The sequence below is a fragment of the Lepidochelys kempii genome, chromosome 2 (assembly GCF_965140265.1).
Source record: "Lepidochelys kempii isolate rLepKem1 chromosome 2, rLepKem1.hap2, whole genome shotgun sequence".
Lineage (NCBI taxonomy): Eukaryota > Metazoa > Chordata > Testudines > Cheloniidae > Lepidochelys > Lepidochelys kempii.
Genome location: NC_133257.1, coordinates 74465907 through 74487662, shown reverse-complemented (window position 1 = coordinate 74487662; position 21756 = coordinate 74465907). Strand labels below are relative to the sequence as shown.

The 21756-nt window shown below is 41.2% G+C and overlaps 1 protein-coding gene across 6 annotated transcripts in view; it reads left to right on the top strand.

Moving 5' to 3' along the window:
- Positions 1-21756, top strand: part of SPIDR (scaffold protein involved in DNA repair) — a 340912-nt gene that overhangs the window by 207393 nt on the left and 111763 nt on the right. For all 6 annotated transcript variants that reach the window (XM_073331247.1, XM_073331245.1, XM_073331242.1 and 3 more), the window contains 2 exons: positions 14165-14375; positions 16717-16991. In XM_073331247.1, coding sequence (XP_073187348.1) covers positions 14165-14375; positions 16717-16991 — 486 coding nt within the window. The remainder of the gene's footprint in view (positions 1-14164; positions 14376-16716; positions 16992-21756) is intronic.

Here is a 21756-nt window from a genome sequence, read left to right as displayed (position 1 = left end):
TTATTACAAGTATGGAAGAAACAATGCCTTTCAATGCCTTTGCATTTTCAATGCCTTTGCAGAAAGCCTTCTTGAGACTTTCCAAATAAAGTCTTGTTAGCAGTGCATCTACTTGTGAGTTTAGATGCGCCTAAAGTGTTCCCAAGGTTTTTCATATATGTAAGAAAACTGGCTTAGTGCTGTAGTTGAGAAGAACAGCTTTCATTGCCTAAGAAATAGGACATATGACAGCCTGTTTATGTTGGCCTATGTTTCTGGGTATTATATTTAGGTTGTCACTGTAGGAAGGGCTTACTCATCAGTTTGTGCAAAATTTTAACTTTTATTTAAAAGAAAAAATCTCTTCCTTATAGTTGTGAAGATAATCATCCACACTTAAATAGTGTTAACTTTCTGAATCTCCAGACAGATATCTTGGAACAATAGAGAGATGAACTCTTATGCCCCAGATCTTGGCTCTAATGCACAGCCCCAAGCAGCCAGTCTGTACACTGGATAGCTCCAGTGGGGCTGAGGGGAAGCCCCTCACATCACTTTTGTGATAGTGAAACTGCTGTATGGTTGTCATTGCAGCTTCATAGGTGCCATTCTGCTTTTGTTTCCATCACAATAGGAGTGACTGGTAGGTCCATATAGTTCCTTGTTCTGTCTCCACTCCTCACTGTACAACAGTGCACAGGGAGCCACTGCATAACTGGGCTCTTGGTGTGCAGAAGGCATGTATTCTTTCAGAGAGCACTTTAGCACTGACAGCATGTAGGATAAGTCTTCTGGATAAATGATCTAATAGATAATTTGTCAGAGATTGAGTTGTAGTGTAAACACAGAGACTGGAATTCTCTCGTAAATCCTGATTATTAAAGATAAAGTCTGGTGATATTTATGACCCCCCCACCCCCCCAATTGTTTGTAACACCTTCATAGTTGCTCTTTTTCGCTTTCTAATGTTGTCCTTTTCCTTTTGGGCATATTCTCCCACAGTGTTTTTAATATAATTTAAGGCTAACATGACTTTATTGTATTCCACTTGAAATAAGAACATAAGAATGGCCATACTAGCTCATAACAATGGTCTATCTAGCCCAGTATCCTGTCTTCCAACAGTGGCCAATGCCAGGTATTTCAGTGGGAATGAACAGAACAGGTAATCAAGTGATCCATCCCCTATTGCCAAGTGATCCATCCCCTGGCAAACAGAGGCTTAGGGACACTTCAGAGCATGGTTTTGCATCCAACCCATGCTGGCTAATAGCCACTGATGGACCTAGCCTCACTGACTTGTGCACTAGGTGCACGAATGATATCAACACAGGCCCTGAGTAGATTATTCTTAGTTAACTGCCTACTCTACTTGCGCTACATTGATGACATCTTCATCATCTGGACCCATGGAAAAGAAGCCCTTGAGGAATTCCACCATGATTTCAACAATTTCATCCCACCATCAACCTCAGCTTGGACCAGTCCACACAAGAGATCCACTTTCTGGACACTACAGTGCTAATAAGCGATGGTCACATAAACACCACCCTATATCGGAAACCTACTGACCGCTATACTTACCTACATGCCTCCAGCTTTCATCCAGACCACACCACCTGATCCATTGTCTACGGCCAAGCTCTACAATACAACCACATTTGCTCCAACCCCTCAGACAGAGACAAACACCTACAAGACCTCGATCAAGCATTCTTACAACTACAATACCCACCTGCTGAAATGAAGAAACAGATTGACAGAGCCAGAAGAATACCCAGAAGTTACCTACTACAGGACAGGCCCAACAAAGAAAATAACAGAATGCCACTAGCCATCACCTTCAGCCCCCAACTAAAACCTCTCCAACGCATCATCAAGGATCTACAACCTATCCTGAAGGACGACCCATCACTCTCACAGATCTTGGGAGACAGGCCAGTCCTTGCTTACAGACAGCCCCCTGACCTGAAGGAAATACTCAACAGCAACCACACAACAGAACCACTAACCCAGGAACCTATCCTTGCAGCAAAGCCCGTCGCCAACTGTGTCCACATATCTATTCAGGGGACACCATCATAGGACCTAATCATATCAGCCACGCTATCAGAGGCTCGTTCACCTGCACATCTACCAATGTGATATATGCCAGCATGTGTCAACAATGCCCCTCTGGCATGTACATTGGCCAAACTGGACAGTCTCTACGTAAAAGAATAAATGGACACAAATCAGACTTCAAGAATTATAACATTCAAAAACCAGTCGGAGAACACTTCAATCTCTCTGGTCATTCGATTACAGACCTAAAAGTTGCAATTCTTCAACAAAAAAACTTCAAAATCAGACTCCAATTAGAGACTGCTGAATTGGAATTAATTTGCAAACTGGATATAATTAACTTAGGCTTGAATAAAGACTGGGAGTGGATGTGTCATTACACAAACTAAAACTATTTCCCCATGTTTATTCCCCCCCTCCCCTCCCACACTGTTCCTCACATGTTCTTGTCAACTGCTGGAAATGGCTCGCCTTGATTATCACTACAATAGGCTTTTTTTTCTCTCCTGCTGGTAATAGCTCACCTTACCTGATCACTCTCGTTATAGTGTCTATGGTAACACCCATTGTTTCATGGTCTCTGTGTATATAAAATCTCACCACTGTATTTTCCACTGCATGTATCCAATGAAGTGAGCTGTAGCTCCCAAAAGCTTATGCTCAAATAAATTTGTTAATCTCTAAGGTGCCACAAGTACTCCTTTTCTTTTTGCCTCAGAAGTGTTAGCACAGTAGAACAAGAGATTGTTTTTGTGCAGATCTTAGGAAACTGCTGCTATGGTGGAGTTTTTTATATATTTCATTTCTTGGTGCTGGAAGGCTGAGATTTATTGTAATAAATGGATCTCTATAATTTTGAGGAACTTCCTTTGGCATATTTAAGGTCATTCAGATTTTATCCCTAAACTGTTAAATAGCACTCACTCTTTGAAGGTCAGTCAGTGGTCTCTAGATGCCTTAAAACCTACTTTCTCATCCTCTTACACCTGCCACCAAGGCCTTGAATTATGACAATCTTCTCTGAGTTGGATGAGATTCACTTTGGAATCCATCCATGGCATTCCTAAGTGAACCAGAAGGTTCACCAAAGACTAACACAGTGTGCTGTCTACTGCAAGGAATGAAGCCTGGCAACTAGGCCTGGGTGTCTGACATGGTAGTACATAATGCTCATTACAGGCTCATCATATTAGCGCCCTTTGAAAAGTGCAACTTTAAAATGTTTGAAAATTAGTTGCATGGAAAGTGTCACATTTCAAAGGGCAATGCTGTGGACAGCCTGTGTTTTGTGCTACATATTTACTATGAAATTAGTAAAACGATAAAAATAAATAAATTTTCTATCTTTGCGTAGAGCAATTTCTGTCTGGAATGTTTTCTCAGGTTCATAAACAATCTTGTTTAGAAGGGCAAGGCTATTTCCTTTCCCCAAAGAAGTTGCTGTATTCCCCAAAGAAGATATATTTCTTTTACCCTTTTACTAATTTCATTTGCTGTTGACACTCTTCATTTGGGGTTGAGGAGGAACAAATGGTGATGGCTTGTGTTAAAACAATACACCAGTTAATAATAGCTGTGGTTTCTTTGTTTATGTTGGATGCAATCAAGATTTTGAAAAAAAATTGTTTTATCAGGGAATACAACTACTGCCATTGTATAGTTACATAAAACACATCATGTTCTACAAATAGTGTACATAGGAACATACTACATCAATACATCCAATGCAAGTTCAGCACCTATAGTAAATTGGTACAAAGGATATGAAAATGGGTGGAATATTATCGGAGAGAACCTTTGATCTGCATATACTGTGCTGAGCCAGCTAACCAGAAATATTTCAGTTTGATTTCTTTGGAGGCTGGTTATATACAGAATTGCAAGTTTAATGTAAATTATTTTGGATATTAGTCTAAATTGGTATTTTATTTCTTTTTAAAAAAAAGAAAAAGCCTTTACAGCCCAAGTGGTGGAAAATGTAGAGGTAGCATAAGAGTTGTGCTCTGGAGTAATCTGTCACTTTGTGAGAGTTGGATAATTTTAGTGTTAAAAAGAGTAGTAGCAAGAAATTTTTATAGTTGCTTGTATTACTGTCTCAGATGTTTGAAAATCATTTTTCCTAATGATATTTGGAAATGATCTTGCAAACACTTATATGGCAAAGTATTTTACTCGAGTGAGAAGTCCAAATTGGAGGCTGACACGAGTGCAGTGAGATTACTCACATGAATAAAGTTACTCATGTACATATTGGTAGTACTGAGCCTTTTGTTAGCAAATATGGCAACTTTGAATAGTACATAGGGTTGTCAGGTGTCTGGTTTTCTACCGGAACACCCGGTCGAAAAGAGACCCTGGCGACTTTGGTTAGCACCACTGACCGGGCTGTTAAAAGTCCATTTGGTGCAGGCCTGGAAGGCTCCCTGCACAGCTCTGAGTGGCTCCTGAAAGCAGCTGGCATATCCCTCTGGCTCCTAAGCACAGGGGCAGCCAGGGGGGCTGTGCGCGCTGCACCTGCCCACAGTGCAGGCACCGCCCCGAGCACCAGCTCTGCAGCTCCAATTGGGTGGGACTCACAGCCAGAGGGAGCTGCGAGGGTGGCACCTGTTGACAGGGGCAGTACATGGAGCCCTTTCTGGCTGCCCTTGCGCCTAGGAACCAGAGGGACATGCCGGCCACTTCTGGGAGCCGCCTGATGTCTGCGCTGCCCTGAGTCTGCACCCTAACCCCCTGCCCCAGCCCTGAGCCCCTTCCCGCACTCCGAATCCTTTGGCCCCAGCCCGGAACCCCCTCCTGCACCCCAAACTCCTCATCCTCTGGCATACCCCAGAGCACTCACCCCCAGCCAGAGCACTCACCCACACCCGCATCCCAACCCGTGACCCAGCTCAGAACCCCCTCCCATATCCCAACCCCTTCCACAGTTCTGAGCCCCCTCCTGCACTGTGAACCCCTCGGACCCAGCCCGGAGCCCCCTCCTGCACCCCAAACCCCTCATCCCCAACCCCACCCCATAGCCTGCACCCCCTGCTGAAGCCCTTATCCCTCCCTGCACCCCAATCCCCTGCCCTAGCCCAAAGCCCCCTCCTGCATCCTGAAGCCCTCATTTCTGGCCCCACCCTAGAGCCTGAACCCCAGCCCAGAGCTCGTTCTCCCTCCTACACCCCAACTGTCTGCCCCAGCCCGGAGCCCCCTCTCACACTTTGAATCCCTCAGTTCCATCCCCCAGGCCAGAATCTCCTCCTGCACCCCAAGCCCTTCTTCCCCATTTCACCCCGGAGCCCTCTCCCCAGCCCCACCCCAACGCACTGCCCCAACCTGGTGAAAATGAACAAGTGAGCGAGGATTGGGGACAGAGAGCGATAGGGTGACCAGACAGCAAATGTGAAAAATCAGGACAGGGGGTGGGGGATAATAGGAGCATATATAAGAAAAAGCCCCAAAAATCGGGACTGTCCCTATAAAATCGGGACATCTGGTCACCCTAGCGAGCGATGAAGGGGAGGGTGGAGTTAGCGGGGGCGGGGCCTCAGGAAAGGGGCAGGGGTGGGACAAGGATGTGTAGTTTTCTATAATCAGAAAGTTGGCAACCCTAATAGTGCAAGACGAATGAATCTGTTCCAACTGGCTAGTTGATTTGGGCTAGGAATTGGGAGGGAATTTACTATCATTGGTGGGGTACTGGTAGGGATTAATGTGTTTTTGGGTCAGTTTGTTTGTTTTCAGTTTCTATATGTGTGCCCAGACGTTGTTCGGGCTTGATGTAAATCATCATGAGCTACACTGGGCAAACCACACACGGCCCAGTTAAGAAGCAAAGAGTCCCTGCCCCTTTAATCTTTTGGGGGCAAAGTGTATCCCTGCCAGTGACTGTACCTCACTAGGTATAGAGATGGATCTTTTTATGAGGCATGTAAGTGGGAAGGCTACTTGCATTTTCCCTCTTGCTCCTGGGTTCCCACATAAATGCCTGTCAGACTTTTACCCTGTGTAAACAAATACAATTCCATTTGACAAATACTGAATTTTCTTCCCCCTTCAAAGTTTTGAATGGACTTGAAATTAACATGTCTTGTTTGTTTGTTTAATAACTTCAACTTCTATTTACTAAAACATATTGATGAACTTATTAATTCAATCAATACAATACGCTTGTCAAAATTCTTTAGGCCCTTGCACAATGTGTAATGAAAATGTATTTTATAAAACAAATATGACAAAATGTCATCTTAAGTTCATGAACCAATGAAGCATCGTGGTTTGATGTCAGTATGGCTCTGGGGATGTTTGTGGTTTGTTAGTTAAGTGCGGCCATAGATTCTAAACCTGTCTCTGACTGAGTGTGAGGCTACATACAATGCAAGCACAGAACTGGGTTATACAAGACATGTCACAATATGAACCTTCTCAGTATCTGAGAGCAGGATTCAAACCCCTGGTCTGTGTTGAAATTTTAGCCACTTGCTTGTTGTGTCCTTCAGGGCCATCCTATAAGTGATTTTCAAACCAATAGAGCATTTGCTGGTGATCTATAGAGACCTGGCAGGTCTCCTGCATCTATCTTTAGTAGCAGCCACTCTTACGTACAGGGGAGATACCCTTGGGGGCTGGAGCTGCTAATGGAACAGATAAAAATGAAATAATTAATATTGTCCATGTAAGCAGTTACTGTAGTTCTCAGAGGGATGTTAGCACAGGTGGTCTGTGGGATCACAAATGAGGAAAAAGGTGATCTGCAAGATATACTCGCTCTAACGGTGGTCCATACTATAAAAATTCAAAGCCTCTGCTCCAGATCATTACAAAGTACCTTAGAATGTTCTTTGGTCAAGTTGATCTACATTAATTTAAATTTTACAGGCACTTGTGGGTAAGTAGAACACTGACAGCACAAGTTTTAAATACACTTTGCGGAGTAAAGAAGATGTTTAAAGTTCACTACAGACATTTATCTTAGGGTACATGAGCTCTTTTTTCTATACATTCAGTTTCTATATAAATGATTGTTTGGGGTAGCATTTTTTCTCACTATATGAAAGTAACAGTTTAAACCTAATGAAAGCATTGTTAAAGCATTGATTTTTCCTAATTTAAAAAGAGAGAGAAGAAAATTGGAAGAGAGTCTGTCATAGTCTAGGAAATGCTTCATATTACATTACATCTGTTAAGATTGTTGGAAATCTTAAAAATTAGTTTTCTTTCCTCTTTAAAAAAATGTGAGAGATTATTTTTAAGTTTGGGAGGAAAGTTTGTTGAGTTGCTCTCTGTGGGTCTGATTCTGCCATCCTTACTCAGAATGAAAACTCAGTAGACCTTCATGTGGAGTAAGGTACATCTCAGCATGCGTAAGCATGTGTAAGAATTGGGACTGCAGAAGACAGCACTCTAGGAGAACCATCATGAGAAGAGCCCTCAGTACAGAGATCACTCAGCAGTAGCCTATGGGCTGTGTCAGAAAAAAAGGAATGGAGCTGCTCCAGAGCCTACTAGGAAATGCAGACATATACCCAAAACCTCATGGTAAATCTGATCAAAGGAAGCTTCTAGGTCCAGATTCTTAGGTGCCCACTGCACTTAAAGTTGGATTGTTCAGCCTCCCTATCGGCTGAAGCAGAAGGATTCCAAGCCCCATTCACACACGAAGCAAAATTCTGCAGATTTTTAAAAGATTTTGAAGCAAATATTTAGTTTGCCTATATCACCTCAGAGCACCTTCCCTGTCAAAAGGAGATGAGGGGTGTTTTTCACTGGTTGCTTCTATTAATAAGGGAGGGCTCTCAGTGTTATACAGTGGGGATGTAAAGCCCAGAGATATTGATCCAACTTGCCAGCTTTGAGAATTCACTTGAGTTTAATAATTCCGGTTGCAGCATCACTTCCTGAAAAGAGATTTTATTCTAGGTATGTCCTGATACCTGAAAACAGAAGTGGGCCCATGCCCATCTTAGGTCACAAAACCCTCAATTTTCAATTGGTCAAGAAAAATTTCACATCAGCGCCGCTGGGAACATGCTTGTCTCTTCTAGAGGGAGTTGCCTAGCTGTGCACCTGACCTCATATGAAAGATGACTGCTGGTTCAGTATAGAGTGTGGGAGTAACCACCAGGCCTCCATGCAGGTATACATATCCAATAAAAAATAAATCCATTAAGATATATATATTCAGTAAGTAAATGTTATAGGTAGGGAATGAACTACTTTTATACCTGAAAATAGATTTTCTTATGGAAATGCAGGCATATTCTTAATTTATGACATCACTCATCTAATGCTTTCTTGAAAGATGAATGAACTGTTAGTGGAAATGAAAGTAATCAGAGGATGGAAGGCATAGATGTAGCAAAACAACACCATTCAAGTAATGTGTGTAAGTGAAGCCTATCAACCTTAATAAAAAGCTGATCAGATTTCTGTGCTGTAGGAAAATAAAAACAAAACCATAAACCTCAGCCTTCCTGAGAATGGTTTGCTACCCACGTCAGTGTTTTTAGAGCATGAGATGGCTAGATCAAGCAAGTGTTCTTCTGACATTGGTGACGTAACAAAGACCTGGGTTTAACATGTTTCCTGTTTACTTGTGTTCTGAACACAGCAGAGTCAGGAAAGTAGATTCTAAAATCCTCTTATGGGGTGTGTGTTCAAGTATAGCTATGGAATGAATTGTTTTGAGGTTCTTGACAAATTGTGGATCTTCTTTCTTTCAGAAAGTAAAAAGGTAATGCATTTTTATCCCCATAGATCTATAAATCTGATCGGATCACAGTTGTCTTATTAAACTAAAGTAGGGATAAAATTACTATGCATCATTAGCATGTTCATTTTCAAATATATGTAATATACAATATATTTGAAACTGTATATATTAGGCTGCATGGTACAATAACTGCCTGTGTGTATAACATCTGGGAGCTAGATAGCTCATCAAATTTGTGGTGGAAAATAGTCATTCATATGTAGGTCACCAATTTGAACACAGACCAGACCAGTAATGCCAAAAGTTATTACCAGAAGACAACTATGTGGTGGCCATGAGTACCTAAAATGAGTTACCATCATAATCTCATTGATTGTCACCATTGTTGGCTATCTCAGTCAAGAGTTTAAGGACTGAATGTCTGTAGAGACTCAGCTACTTGGCTACTAGACATCCTTCTAGGTCAGAGTTCAGGGATGGTAGTAGGGCATTGTGATGAAGCTTGCAGTTGCTTTCTGTGCTGTTACTTTCTGTTGATAAATAGAGGAATTTAGTCTCTAATGTTGTCAAATCGGCACTTCTGAGTGCTCACAGTCAGATTTTTTTTAAATGGATCCTATTTATAACTAATTTTAAGATGAAAGATTATTTTAAATGTATACCTTCTAAAAAATTCAGTCTTTTTGAAAAGGATACTACTGTGTGTGTGCAGATTTCATATCCCCCGCAGATTTCTTTGCTTCCCTGCAGAAAAATGACTTTCTCACAGGGAAGCAAAGGGAAGCTGCAAGAGCAGTCACGCACCACTCCCTAGCTGTGCAGGTACATAATTTCAGACACCCGGAGCAGCCGGCAGAGAGGTAAATCACTGAAGGGTTGGGGACACCCCAGACAGTGGCTCCTACCCTGAGCCGGGATCAGCTGCTAGTTCCAGCTGGGCTGGAGGCAGGAGAGGACGGAACTTCCTCTTCCCCAGCAAGGAGTGGCTGGGGCTGTGTCAAACCCACCCCCAGAAACCTCCCCCAGCTGCAGAAGCTCAGCATCCTCCCCTGCTGCCTGCCCCCATCGCTCCTCAGCTGCGGGGGGAGGGGTCACTGTAAGGGGAGCTGCTTTCCCATCCGCCCAACCCCAGTGCATCTGGACCTCCTATACCCAGACACCCCAGACCAAGCCTCACCCCGTACACCCAGAACCCCCCTAGCCCTCCATACCCAAACCCAAACCCCACCCCACTGAATCTCATTCCCTGCATCAGGAGCCTGCTGTATCCAGACCTCCTGCACCCCGCAATGAGCCTCTGTGCATCCAGATTCCCCCATACCTAGACCCCGCACTGAGCTGCCTGCACCCAGATTGTCCCACACAGAATCCTCTCATCCCACACCTGGATCCCCCCGAGACTGAGCCCCTCTACACTTGGATCCTGCCTGTTTGAGCCTGCCTGCCCCACACCTGGCAGGACCCCCAGGATGTTTCTGGGGCAGGCCCAGGCCTTGTGCTGTGTCAGGCTTGGGTGCAGCCTTACCACTGAATCTGTGTCCCCAGGGTGGGGAGGCTGCAGGGTGATCTCCCATCTTTGTGCAGCCAGTGACCTATGCTCCCCACTGCCATGCTGGAGCCTCTACATTTATTTATTGACAAATAAAACTTGCAGAATTTTAAAATATTGTGTGCAGAATTTTTAATTTTTTTGGTGCAGAATGCCCTCAGGAGTAAAACAAAATAGGGAAATTATTGAATAAAGTAAATGTTACTGCTATGGCAAGAATTGTATGGTTGAGTTCTTACATGTACAAAAGTCAAGAAATCCTATACCTAATGTAACTTGGCCTTCTTGTGCATGTGCAATACACCTTTTCCCCGATATAACGTGACCCGATATAACGCACATTCGGATATAACGAGGTAAAGCAGCGCTCTGGGGGATCAGCGTGTCTGGCTCCGACACGCTGCTCTGAGCGGCGTGTTAAGGGTGCCGGGCCGGGGCTAAGGGGTTGGATAAAGGGCAGAGGATCTCAGGGGGGAGCAGGGGGGGTTGGAGGGTTTGGAGGTTCTGGGGGCAGAGCAGTCGGGGAACGGGGGCATTGGATAGGGCGTGGGAGTCCTGGGGGGCCTGTCAGGGGGCAGGGGTGTGAATAGGGGTCGGGGCAGTCAAGTGACAGGGAGCAGGGGGGTTGGGTAGGGGGTGGGGTCCTGAGGGTGATTAGGGACGGGGAGGTCTCTGGGGGGGGGGGGTCAGGGGACAAGGAGCAGGGAGGCTTAGATAGGAGGTAGGGTCTTGGGAGGGGTGGTTAGGGGCGGAGGGTCTCTGGAGGGGGTAGTCAGGGGACAAGGAGCTGAGGGGTTGGATGGGTTGGGGGTTCTGAGGGGTCAGTCAGGGGGCGGGAAGTGACTATTAATAACGGAAATGCTTGAGGCCAAAACAAGTTTGATATAACGCAGTTTCACCTATAACGCAGTAAGATTTTTTGGCTCCCAAGAACCGCGTTATATCGGGGTAGAGGTGTATTTTCATTTGTCCTGCACATGCCAAGTTTAATGCCTTTATGAGTATGTTCAGTATGGCTAATTTTTTTCTTTACACAATAACCATAATTGGATACTAAAAAACAAAACAAAAGTAAAAATGTAACTAACTGGATTTTCAAGTGGGACAAAGCAGGTTTGAGAACTAAGCAAGAGGCTATGAGTTTGGGATTACTGAGTTCTAATTCTCGTTCTGGCTCAGCCTCTCTATGGCCTTGTCTAAACTAGTAAGACAAAAGATGTGTTTTTAAAAAAATGACAGCTATCCTGTTTTAAAATCCATTGCATGTTAACTATTACATTTTAAAGACACACCTTTTTATCCTACTGTACATTTTTTTCTTTGTGGGATTTCTGCAGATCATCTCACCTCTTGGTTTTTCAGCTGTAAAATGGGAGTAATAATGCGATTCAGTTCACGGAGATGTTGCAAAGATATATTAGTGTTTGCACAGTGGTTTGGAAATGTAATCTATTATCTATTATTTTTCTTCAGATTTACCAGGCATAAGAAATATTAAGTCAAAGTGGAGCTAATTTCAAAAAGTTAAAGCACATTTTAATGATTGTGCCCTTTGAACAATAAGTATTGTATTCTGTTAATAAATCAGCAGAGCAGTGTAAATAACTCAGGAGAAGTAAAAGTGACTAACAAAATAAGGCATGTTTTTTAAAGTGTGTGTGTGTGTGTAAAGCAACTCCATTTAAGAAGCCTCTGTAAAGTTGTGCAACTAAGTATGCCAGAATCAGGGCATGCCAAAGAGAGAGTTGAATGTGATACCTTAATTTCACCCCTTTCTGTGAGTGCTTTATGAATGAGTCTTTAATGTATTTGTCACAATATGACATCATCCATTTTTTTCTACAGCCAGATATCTATCTGTTCATCCTAATTACAACAAACTACATTGGTTGTACCAGATGCACCCATTAAAGTCATTTTTGTACAATTGACGCAGTGAATGAGGCAATGCCCTGTCCCATGTGAAAGGCTTCTGATCACCCCCCACCTTATTCAGCGTGCACCTTACTCCATGAGACAAGAGTTCCTGTGAAATTCTGTCTCATTGAGCTTGTACTTCGAATTATTAAAATCTTCATGAGTTGGGCATATCAGCTTTTCAGCATTTTGGATTATTAAAGCTAGGACATCTGAATGAGGCAAGTTCCTACTGGACACATCTTGGAATATCTTACGAAGACCTCTCTAATTCAGTGAACACACACATCACAGACTGTCTCCTCTCTAACTGCTCATTTGAAAAGTGCTGAACAAGTGGGTCATTGGCAACGTGTATGCATTAAGTAGTAGTACGAAAGACGCTCAACATGGGCAAATCAAAACCAATTTTGGAACACTCTGAAGCACATTTATCTTATTTCTGTATGCCCTCCCACCCAAAGTAGCTGTGCTCTCTCTACACATTTGTGGATTTATCTTCACAACATCCCTGTCAATTAGGTACTATACCCTTTTCAAAGAGTATTTGCATGACTTGCTGAGGGTCATGCAGAGCTGGGAATTGAATCCAGATTTCCTGAATTCTAGACCAATACTTCAACCGCAAGACTGCTCTTTTCCCCTTTGTTCTATCTGAGGACCATTTCCCTGATAAATTTTAACTTTCCACCGTAGTCATAAAGAGGAGGATGCATAAGTAGAAACCTTATTAATAATAATAGTTACTATTTTATTTGATAGTGCACTATTTTATTATAATATAATTTTTATGTTTTATTGCATGCAGTGTAGATTTCTATTTTTATTTCTGAATTGTTTTCTTAATACTGAGTGCAAGCGACCCTACTGGATACAAGCTGAATTGCCATATTTTCCCATTCCATCTGCAAAGGAAATCGAGTCAAACTCATCGATACACACCCTGTAGATTCCATGTACCCAAGCTGCTGGCATTGTTTAAAAAGAAAGCATGTCCTGTTATATGGAAGAGTGAATGTAGAGTGATGATCCAATCACCGTCTAATTTATCATGGCCATTCAGTTCCTGTATGAGTGAGCTGTAGAGTTTCTCACCCTGGGTAATGAATAGAAAGAACAAATTAAGAAGTCTGGGGAGGTGGAATGAAACAGTATCTATGATAATATGAAACAAATATTTTTGAGGAATTATTCACCTTGTTTTATTTTTGCCATAGTGCTGTAGTACTTAATCCCAGATGTGAAGACAAGGATATGAAGCAAACAAAACACAACTGTTCTGCAGCAGCCTGGGGAACTAGAGTCCTGAGGTTGCTTCTGAACCCGGGTCAGCTGCATCTTTGCTGCCAAGAAGGAGGCCTTGTTTTACTCCCAAGTGATACTAATCTAATTGGGAAAAAACATAGCTTTCAATAAACGCACTGAATTGATTTCTTTTTTTTTTTGACAAGCACTAGAAAATTAGATTAGTGGTTGTTTTTGTTAACTGACTTCAATAGACTTGCATTCTTTGAGTACAAAAATATCCATCTCAAAACATAAGACTATGACATGTGTGTGTCAGAGCAAATATCAACATCAGAACATGTTTGGTATTGAATTACTGCTACTCTGAAAACTGAGGTTATAGATTTTTTCCAACTGCTACCTCAGTCAATTAGCAGAAAAATTGTTATATGTGAAACCGTTTGGAGATGTACTATAGCAAGAGGAGCCAACGTGCTAGTGATCAGCGGTAGGGTTGAGAATGAAGGTTTACAAGAGCAATAACAACAAGCAGGAAGAAAATATATTTGAGTCAAAATACTATGCAGTATATCTCAGTAAAAGCACAAGAGAGAGACAGGCACACACAAAAAGAGGAAGAAAGACACATGGAAGAAGTTTTTTTAAAATAGGGTTAATGGTGACACAATTTTTTAAAAATAATTTAATATTTGATTCTTACTCCTTTTTTCTAGGCAAAAGCTCCTTCTCCATAATGAAAATGTCCCTGTTATCATGAATACATATTTTAGTCAGAAGGTTCTTCTCAAAGATCATGCAGAAGTGAAAGATAGGACACGTTGTCCAGAGAAGTTGCATATTAGAAGGAATAGTGTATCTTTGGCACAAATATTCAGATTAAATGACCTCAGAGACAATCTGCCCCAGGAATCTGCATTTAATCAGGTATGGTTCATTTTGTTTGAAGTTTAGCACTTTTTTAATAATTTGGTGGCCAGATGTTTGGAAATCATAACAAAAACAGAAATAGTGAAATATTGTGCTCTCTTGCCCTCTTATTTAGCCAAAACTGAATAATATTATGTGCTGTTTGTTTTAATAATATTTTACAAGTAGAGACTTTTGGCCAGCCAAATGCTGAACTGCTGTGAGATTATTTTGTTGTGGCTCGCTACTGTGCTGAGTAATATTGGTGACGTATCACAGCTTGAGTTTTCATTGATTCACTCTTATTCTTTGTAGCTCAGTACCCAATCTCATTTTAAATAATCACTATTTTCTTAATAAACTTTGATGTTTCCTTTCTATAATCCCATCTTTGAGCCTTCTTCCCCTTCCTCTTGCATCCTTTCTTTAAAACACCAACGATTGCCTTTAATAGAAATAAGGTCAAGATTTAAAAAATGACTAGTGGTTGTGGGGCTTCAACTTTGGATGCCCAACTTAAGACACTTTAAAGAGGCCTGGTTGATAGAGAGTGAATGTTTAGCACTGTCTGAAAATCCAGACCCCTTTAAGGTATTTTGTTGGACACCCAAAAATGGAGGCACCGAAAATAACTTGTCACTTTTGAAAATCTTGGCCAGAGTTTCAGATGACTCCCTTGCAAAGCTCACCATTCCCATCATATCTGACACCTCTTTTTAGGCCTGGGAATGAAAAGGTTAGATATATCAAATCAAACCCTAATCTGACTTCACATTTTTAACCAGTTGCCACTACTAATGTGCCAAATCCAGAATAATTTACTCACACTCCTACACTTTGGAAGGTTCAGAAAAAATGGGGCCTGTATCCAAACCATCCTTGGTTTTGTTTTTGCAAAACCAAACCCAACAAACAAACTTCTAAAAACCAAAAACACTTACTTTGAAATTTCAGCTAAAAAACTTACAGCTTTGACCTTGTTTACATGGGGTATTTTTGTATCAGCGTAGCTTCTCTGAGAGGTGCAAATATCTTTATACACTGATGCCGTGCATCTACAGTGGAGTTTGTATTGGTTGCAAGTACTTTGATTTAGCTACATCAGTGCAAACATTCAGAATGAGCAAGGACTCAGCTAAGTCTACACTATGCAGCTTTTAGCGACAGGGCTGTGTCACCACAGTTGTGTCGCTAAAAGGCACACCGTGTAGCTGCTGTTTGTCAGCTCTCCTGTCAACAAAATACTTCCACCCCCAATGAGCGGTGTTTTTATAACACCTCTGAAAGAGAAAAGATTTGTCGTTCAGTTGCCAGTGTAGAGATAGCCTAAGTGGCCATGAGCCCTTTCTGATAACAAGTGCCCTTTGAATTGCACTATGTTCTTGGAGACAATCCTGGTCCTACTGATGTCAAAGGGAGTTCAGCATTAATTTGAATGGTATCAGGACAAATCCATTCATGCTAGCGAGTGACAGCTAGTAGGGATTAATTTTTTGTAGCGTTTTTCTAAAAGAGTACTGAAAATGGGGTTTAGAATAAGGATGGCAGAGGGGAGATGGAGGGCAACAACAATTTTTATTCCAAAATAAACTTACTTTTTTCAAAAAGAAAAGGAGTACTAGTGGCACCTTAGAGACTAACCAATTATTTGAGCATAAGCTTTTGTGAGCTACAGCTCACTTCATCGGATGCATCTTATGCTCAAATAATTGGTTAGTCTCTAAGGTGCCACTAGTACTCCTTTTCTTTTTGTGAATACAGACTAACACAGCTGCTACTCTGAAACCTTACTTTTTTCAGGTGTAGTGAAAGAATGGAAATAGATAGGGAAATAGATTAGGGTTCCTGTTTTCCTCCTCATTAATCTGGTTCCTTTGACATTGTAGTTCATCAATTTGAGAGCTGGATTATTGCTTCATAAAACTATGCACCCTTATATTTTCCCTCAATTTAGAAGTTGTAGAGTCAATTTTGAAGGCTAATGCTACAATTTAAAAGGAAGTAATAGTTAGAACTACCAAGAATTAAGTAAAACATAAAATGGTGATACATACTAATGCCAATTCTTTCTTCCCCCTACTGTCACCTTTGTCTTACATGAACTGAATTTGTTTAATCCAAGGTAACATTTATACACAGGAGACCACTGTGTGCTGAACTGTAGGGTTTCTTGTGCCTTTATTTAAAATCTTAGATAAAAGCTGGCCATGTGTGTAAATTATAGTTTATATATACTAAATACTTTGAAAATAATCTTGTGATGCTTTTCTATAATGAATCTTTGTTGAATTTTACTTTGCGTCACTGCATGGTTTCATAGTCCATAAAGTAATTTAGTTTATGGCTTTGTCTTTACCAGGTTGCTTGTACCAATATGATTACACCAAAGACTGTACAAACTAACAGCAACCCTGAGTCCAAACTACATCCCTTTGCACTCAGTGCCCCGAATGACTCTCTCCTAGAAGTGGTGGAAAGCCAGGGAGCAGCGGGGTGGAAGGAAGTGCAGGTACAAGTGGTTGTCCAAAGGGCATATTATCTACCTGCAAGAGAGGGTTTCAGATGTCAGCTTCAAGGAAATAACCCAATTCGTTATGCAACACCAGTCTTAAATTCAGATCTGCCAAATATTAGGTGAGTAATAAAACACTTGCAAACTGGTCTGTTGGGATTATAATATCAGGGACATAAAACAGGGAGGGGAAGTTGGGTCTGGCATTCTGATGCCCTCAGCTAACACTGGCTAAATATATTGAGCAAGACCTAGTGATCTAGTTGTAATAATATTACACCTCCCTAATAGGCACAGGTGCAGAGCACCACTGATGTTACCTGAGGGAGGGGATGGCCTGACCTCTCGCCTAAGATTCCTGTGCTGCACCAAGAACTACTGGCAGAAAGTTGAAAAATGAGTAACTGGATGATAATTTTAAAATAGGTGATGATTATGTGCCTGTCTTATATTATTACATGAGTTGCACTGTACAGCTACTAATTCTGTTACCTAACAGTTACCTAACTATTTCAATCTTTAAAGCACTTGACAAATAATTAATTGATCCTCTTATAACACCCTTATGAAATAGGAAAGAAAAATTAGTTTTATTTTAGAAGTGGAGAAACTGAGGGCTTGTCTAAAAGGTGGATTTTACACTGATTTAGCTGCACCAGTACAACCCTCTGGTGAAGTCTGGCCTCACTGAAGTCAGTAGCAAAACTTCCATTGACTTCAGTGGGACCAGCATTTCACCCCTAGTGCACCAGTGTGAAAAATGATTTGTACTGCACAGTTACATCAGGATCCGTGCAAAAATCTCCAGTGTACCCAAGGCCTGCAACATCTAGAGGCTTAGACCAGCATTTTCAACCTCTTCTGTTTCTTCCTTTATGTCCTGCAAATGGAATGTTGTTAGTGTCTGCAGTGTAGGAGAGTCACAATGGGATCTCACTTTTCCAGTGCAGAAGACATGCCAGATGCAGTTCCATCTTGATGCCAGCAATACTGGCCACTGTTGCAACTTTTTGTTCTCGTTGTTTTGACCCTAAAAATTCAAAGCAGAATTGCAAAAGAATGAAATAAAATGAGTGTGTCTGTGGTTATGACCACCATGATTTTTATTAAATCCCATTTTGGGGGAGTGGGTTTCATATCTTAGCACTTTCAAATTGCATTGAATTGAAACTTTATACAGCAAATGCATTAAATTTTGTTCTCCTACAAAAAGCTTTATTAAGGTTAAGCTAAGGTTACAGGCACGTATCAGAGTTTTGAATGTATATGCCTTTCAAGACCTTAGGAAGTCCCTGCAGAATTTTGGAGCTATATAAGGGTGAGTCTATACATGGCTAAGTGCCTCAGACCCCCTGGGGAGACTAAGGAGACTCATGAGGGACCCTTTATGCCTTGGGGCCCTCACTGGGGATACTTTCAATCACACCCCTGTAGGCGATGGAAGGCTTGTGAGCACTCCGCTAGCCTCAAAAACTCATCGAAGTTCCTCAACCCTCATTTCTCTGCGAGCCTTATGATGCTCTACAGAGGCCAGCCAATCCCTAATCTTTCACCACAAGCCTTACGAGGCTTGTTTTTTCCCACAGAACTAAAACTGGATCATCAGCCACTCAGCAAACCTCAACAGGATCATCAGTCTTCCAAAAGTGTTCTTGGGGCTCATCCATACTCTCAAGTTTCACAGGTTTAGCTTAAGCCAGTTTAAAAGCTGTGTTAAATGGATGCAACTTTCTGTCCACTATTACAGAAAAATGGTAGAAAAATTCTGTTTTGGCAAAAAAACAGCCTGCCAATGTTTTTCTCTTCATAGATTTTAAAGAAGGGGCTGAAATTGGGCTTCTGATGGAAAACCATTTGCAATTTTAACGATGAAGTGACTATTATCACTCCATAATTTAGCTTGATTATGATCTAAAATCCTAACTTCCTCCCCTCCTTTTCAGTTTAAGCGTTTAAACAAACAAACAAAAAATGCACCCATGAACACAATTCCAGATAGTCTTTGGTCTACACCCTTCACAGGAGTGGGGTAAAACCACATACAAATCTCAGATTGTATTTTTACATCAAACGTGAAATAAAAATAGATCCTTTAGACTTTGGACATTAAACCCCTCAGTTCAGAACTGGATGAATGGTTATACAGGTGGATAAAATAGGGTTCTGGGCTTCTAAATACTCCCTACAGCTGTAGCTGAGTTGTCTCATATACAGTAGTTAAACTAAGCCATTGATAGTGGCTTAGAATTTTTGTAAGCATTTCAGCTGAGAAGTGAGCCTGACTGCTGCCAGTATCAACCATAAGACTGCTTTGAGACCCCATTGCCAGGAGAGAAAATTAATCAGGTGATGGGAGGAAGCTGGTGAAGCAGCACTGCTTTAGAGCTCAGGAGAGGGTGGAAGACGTGTGTCAGGAGATGATCCCCAGTTCCCACCTCCGTGGTGAAACAATTACGCAGAATAGACCTTCCTCCTACATCAGAAACTTTCATGCTCATCATCTTAAAAGTGACCTGGTTGGATCACTTCCTCATGGAGCTAATGAGCTCCTTCATTTCCTGTCACAAGGGACCATCCCCTAGACAATCCCTTAAACCAGCTGCCAATTCTTTACTTAAAACGTTTGTCATGAAAACAAGATGTGTATCTTATGAGGCAATAGAAGTGAACAGAAGTTTTTAATTTGTATACAAAAGTTCAAACTAAATATCAGGGTAGCCCAACAGTTTACGGATTTAAGCTGTTTCTGACAGACTGTTTTATAGTTTTCTTATTGTTATAGAATCGAAATGTCACTGCAATGGAGAAACATTTTTTTAAAAAGGCAGTAAAATGAAAAGAGGCAGAAAATTAAAATATGGAGCAAGGAGATGTTAATCCTGGTTGTCTGCCTGGTTTTGCTGGATTTGCATCTGGAACATGTTGTTTAGTTCTGGGCACCTAAATTCTACAAAGGTATTTATAAATTGGAGGATTTTGGAATTTTCTCTTAAGAAAAGTTTCCAAAACTATTGCTAGTGTAATGTAAATGGATGAAATACTAAAAACTGTAATACCTAGCTTTATATAGCTACTGACTGCATAGGTACTTATATAGTTTGTACCTACAGTAAGTTGCAATCCTTTAATGGTAGGCAAATTGACTAGATGACCTAATAGGACTTTTGCATCTCTAACATCTATTATTCTATGAAATTTGGGGGTCTGGGCATTTTCAGGACACTTAAAAACCACTATATTTGCCATTCCCTCCAGTAATGAACTGCTCTTGTAGATGTACTATTCATGCTTAGAGAGCAGGTAAAGAAAGAAATGTGCCTTGCCATGATTCTTTTTATTCCCCATTCTTGTCTGGCATACATATTGCTGCTGTTCTCCCCTCTTGGTGAAAGAGTAGCTTTTACAAATCATATAAAGTTGATTCTCAGTGAAATTGTTTTACACTTGCTTAGAGCCATCTGTCTGGAGAATTCTGGGGTGGTATTCCTGAATGGATTCAGCCCATCCCTAGGAGGTGTGGAGCACAGGTGTAAGCCCAAAACGTCTCCCTCTAACATTACTCTTTTCGTTTCTTTTGGAGAGAACCTAATTGTTAAGAAAATACAAAAAAAAGGACACCCTTTGTGTTAAGGAGCCTTCTGCTGATGAGATGCCTGATTTGCTGAGTCAGCCTTGCATTTTGTGTTTGTGGTATCAAGCCGTGTATAATTTGGATTTTGTTCTTGCCAGTATCATCTTGTTGTGAGTGGGGTGCTTGACTTCAGGAAAATGTAGTTGGTCAGTTTCATTCCTTAAGGACAGGAATCATTATCTAGTAGTTAGTGTAACCAATACTCAGAGTTTGCAGACTTACTGGATAATTAACCAATCCAAGAGCTCAAAAGATTTGGGGTTTGAAAAAGGATGTGCCCTATTGAGGAAAAGCTTAGTAACTTTTAAAAGAGAACAAAGCTAGTTATGTCTGTGAATCCACATTTTAAAATCTTTGTGTGCGAATATAGGACTTTTCCATTCACTTCTTTGGGTATGTCCTGACCTACTTCCCCCCCGAATGTTAAAATTATAGCTTACAATAACGTTCTATTCTCAGAATGTATACAATTTAAAAAAAAAAAAAAAAAGGTACGACCCTGTTTTCCCTCTCAGTAATGAATAGTTCTTTCTATCTTTTATTTTCTAGTCACTTTTCTTGTCAGGGCCTTGAGAAGCAGCTAGGGCTGACTCCACCATGCAAGCAGAACCCCAGAGAAGCAAATTATTAGAGAAAGCCAAGTTTTTCTGTGTATAAATAGGGGAATGGGGATAATGTATATTTCCATTTTGACTAGGGCAGCAAAAAAACTACAGCCATGTCTGCTGGGATTGTTTATTTCCTAGCAGCTTGTTCTGAGTTTCTACACAGTGTATGCCCACATAATGTGAGGCAGAAAGGATCTAGTGACCTGTGCCAGTCCTCTGAAACTGATTTGTAAACTCTATCAGGATCATCTTTCTTCTTTCCCTTCTTCCCTCTTGCGGTCTTAGGACATTTTCATTCCAGTTTGTCTTAGTGCACACATAGTTGCATTATGGATCAAATGCAACAGTTAACATTTCTAGCAGCTCTGTGGTGGCATAGACAAGTCGTGGTGTCTAACTTAAGGAAAATCTCGTCTTGAGGTGTAAGAGGCCTTTTTTAAATTACAGTAGTAGGTTTTTAATGTGAAAAAGGTCTGAAGAAAGGAGAGCCATTTAAAGATCCATGCTCACAGATGTTAGCATCTGTCAAAACATTTTCTTTTGTGGCCGACTTCATTCTGTTTACAGCATTCCAGTCATTTTTTCAACAAAACATTTCTCAACAGTGTGTGCTAAAATGTATGATGGATTTTTAATTGAATTGGATTT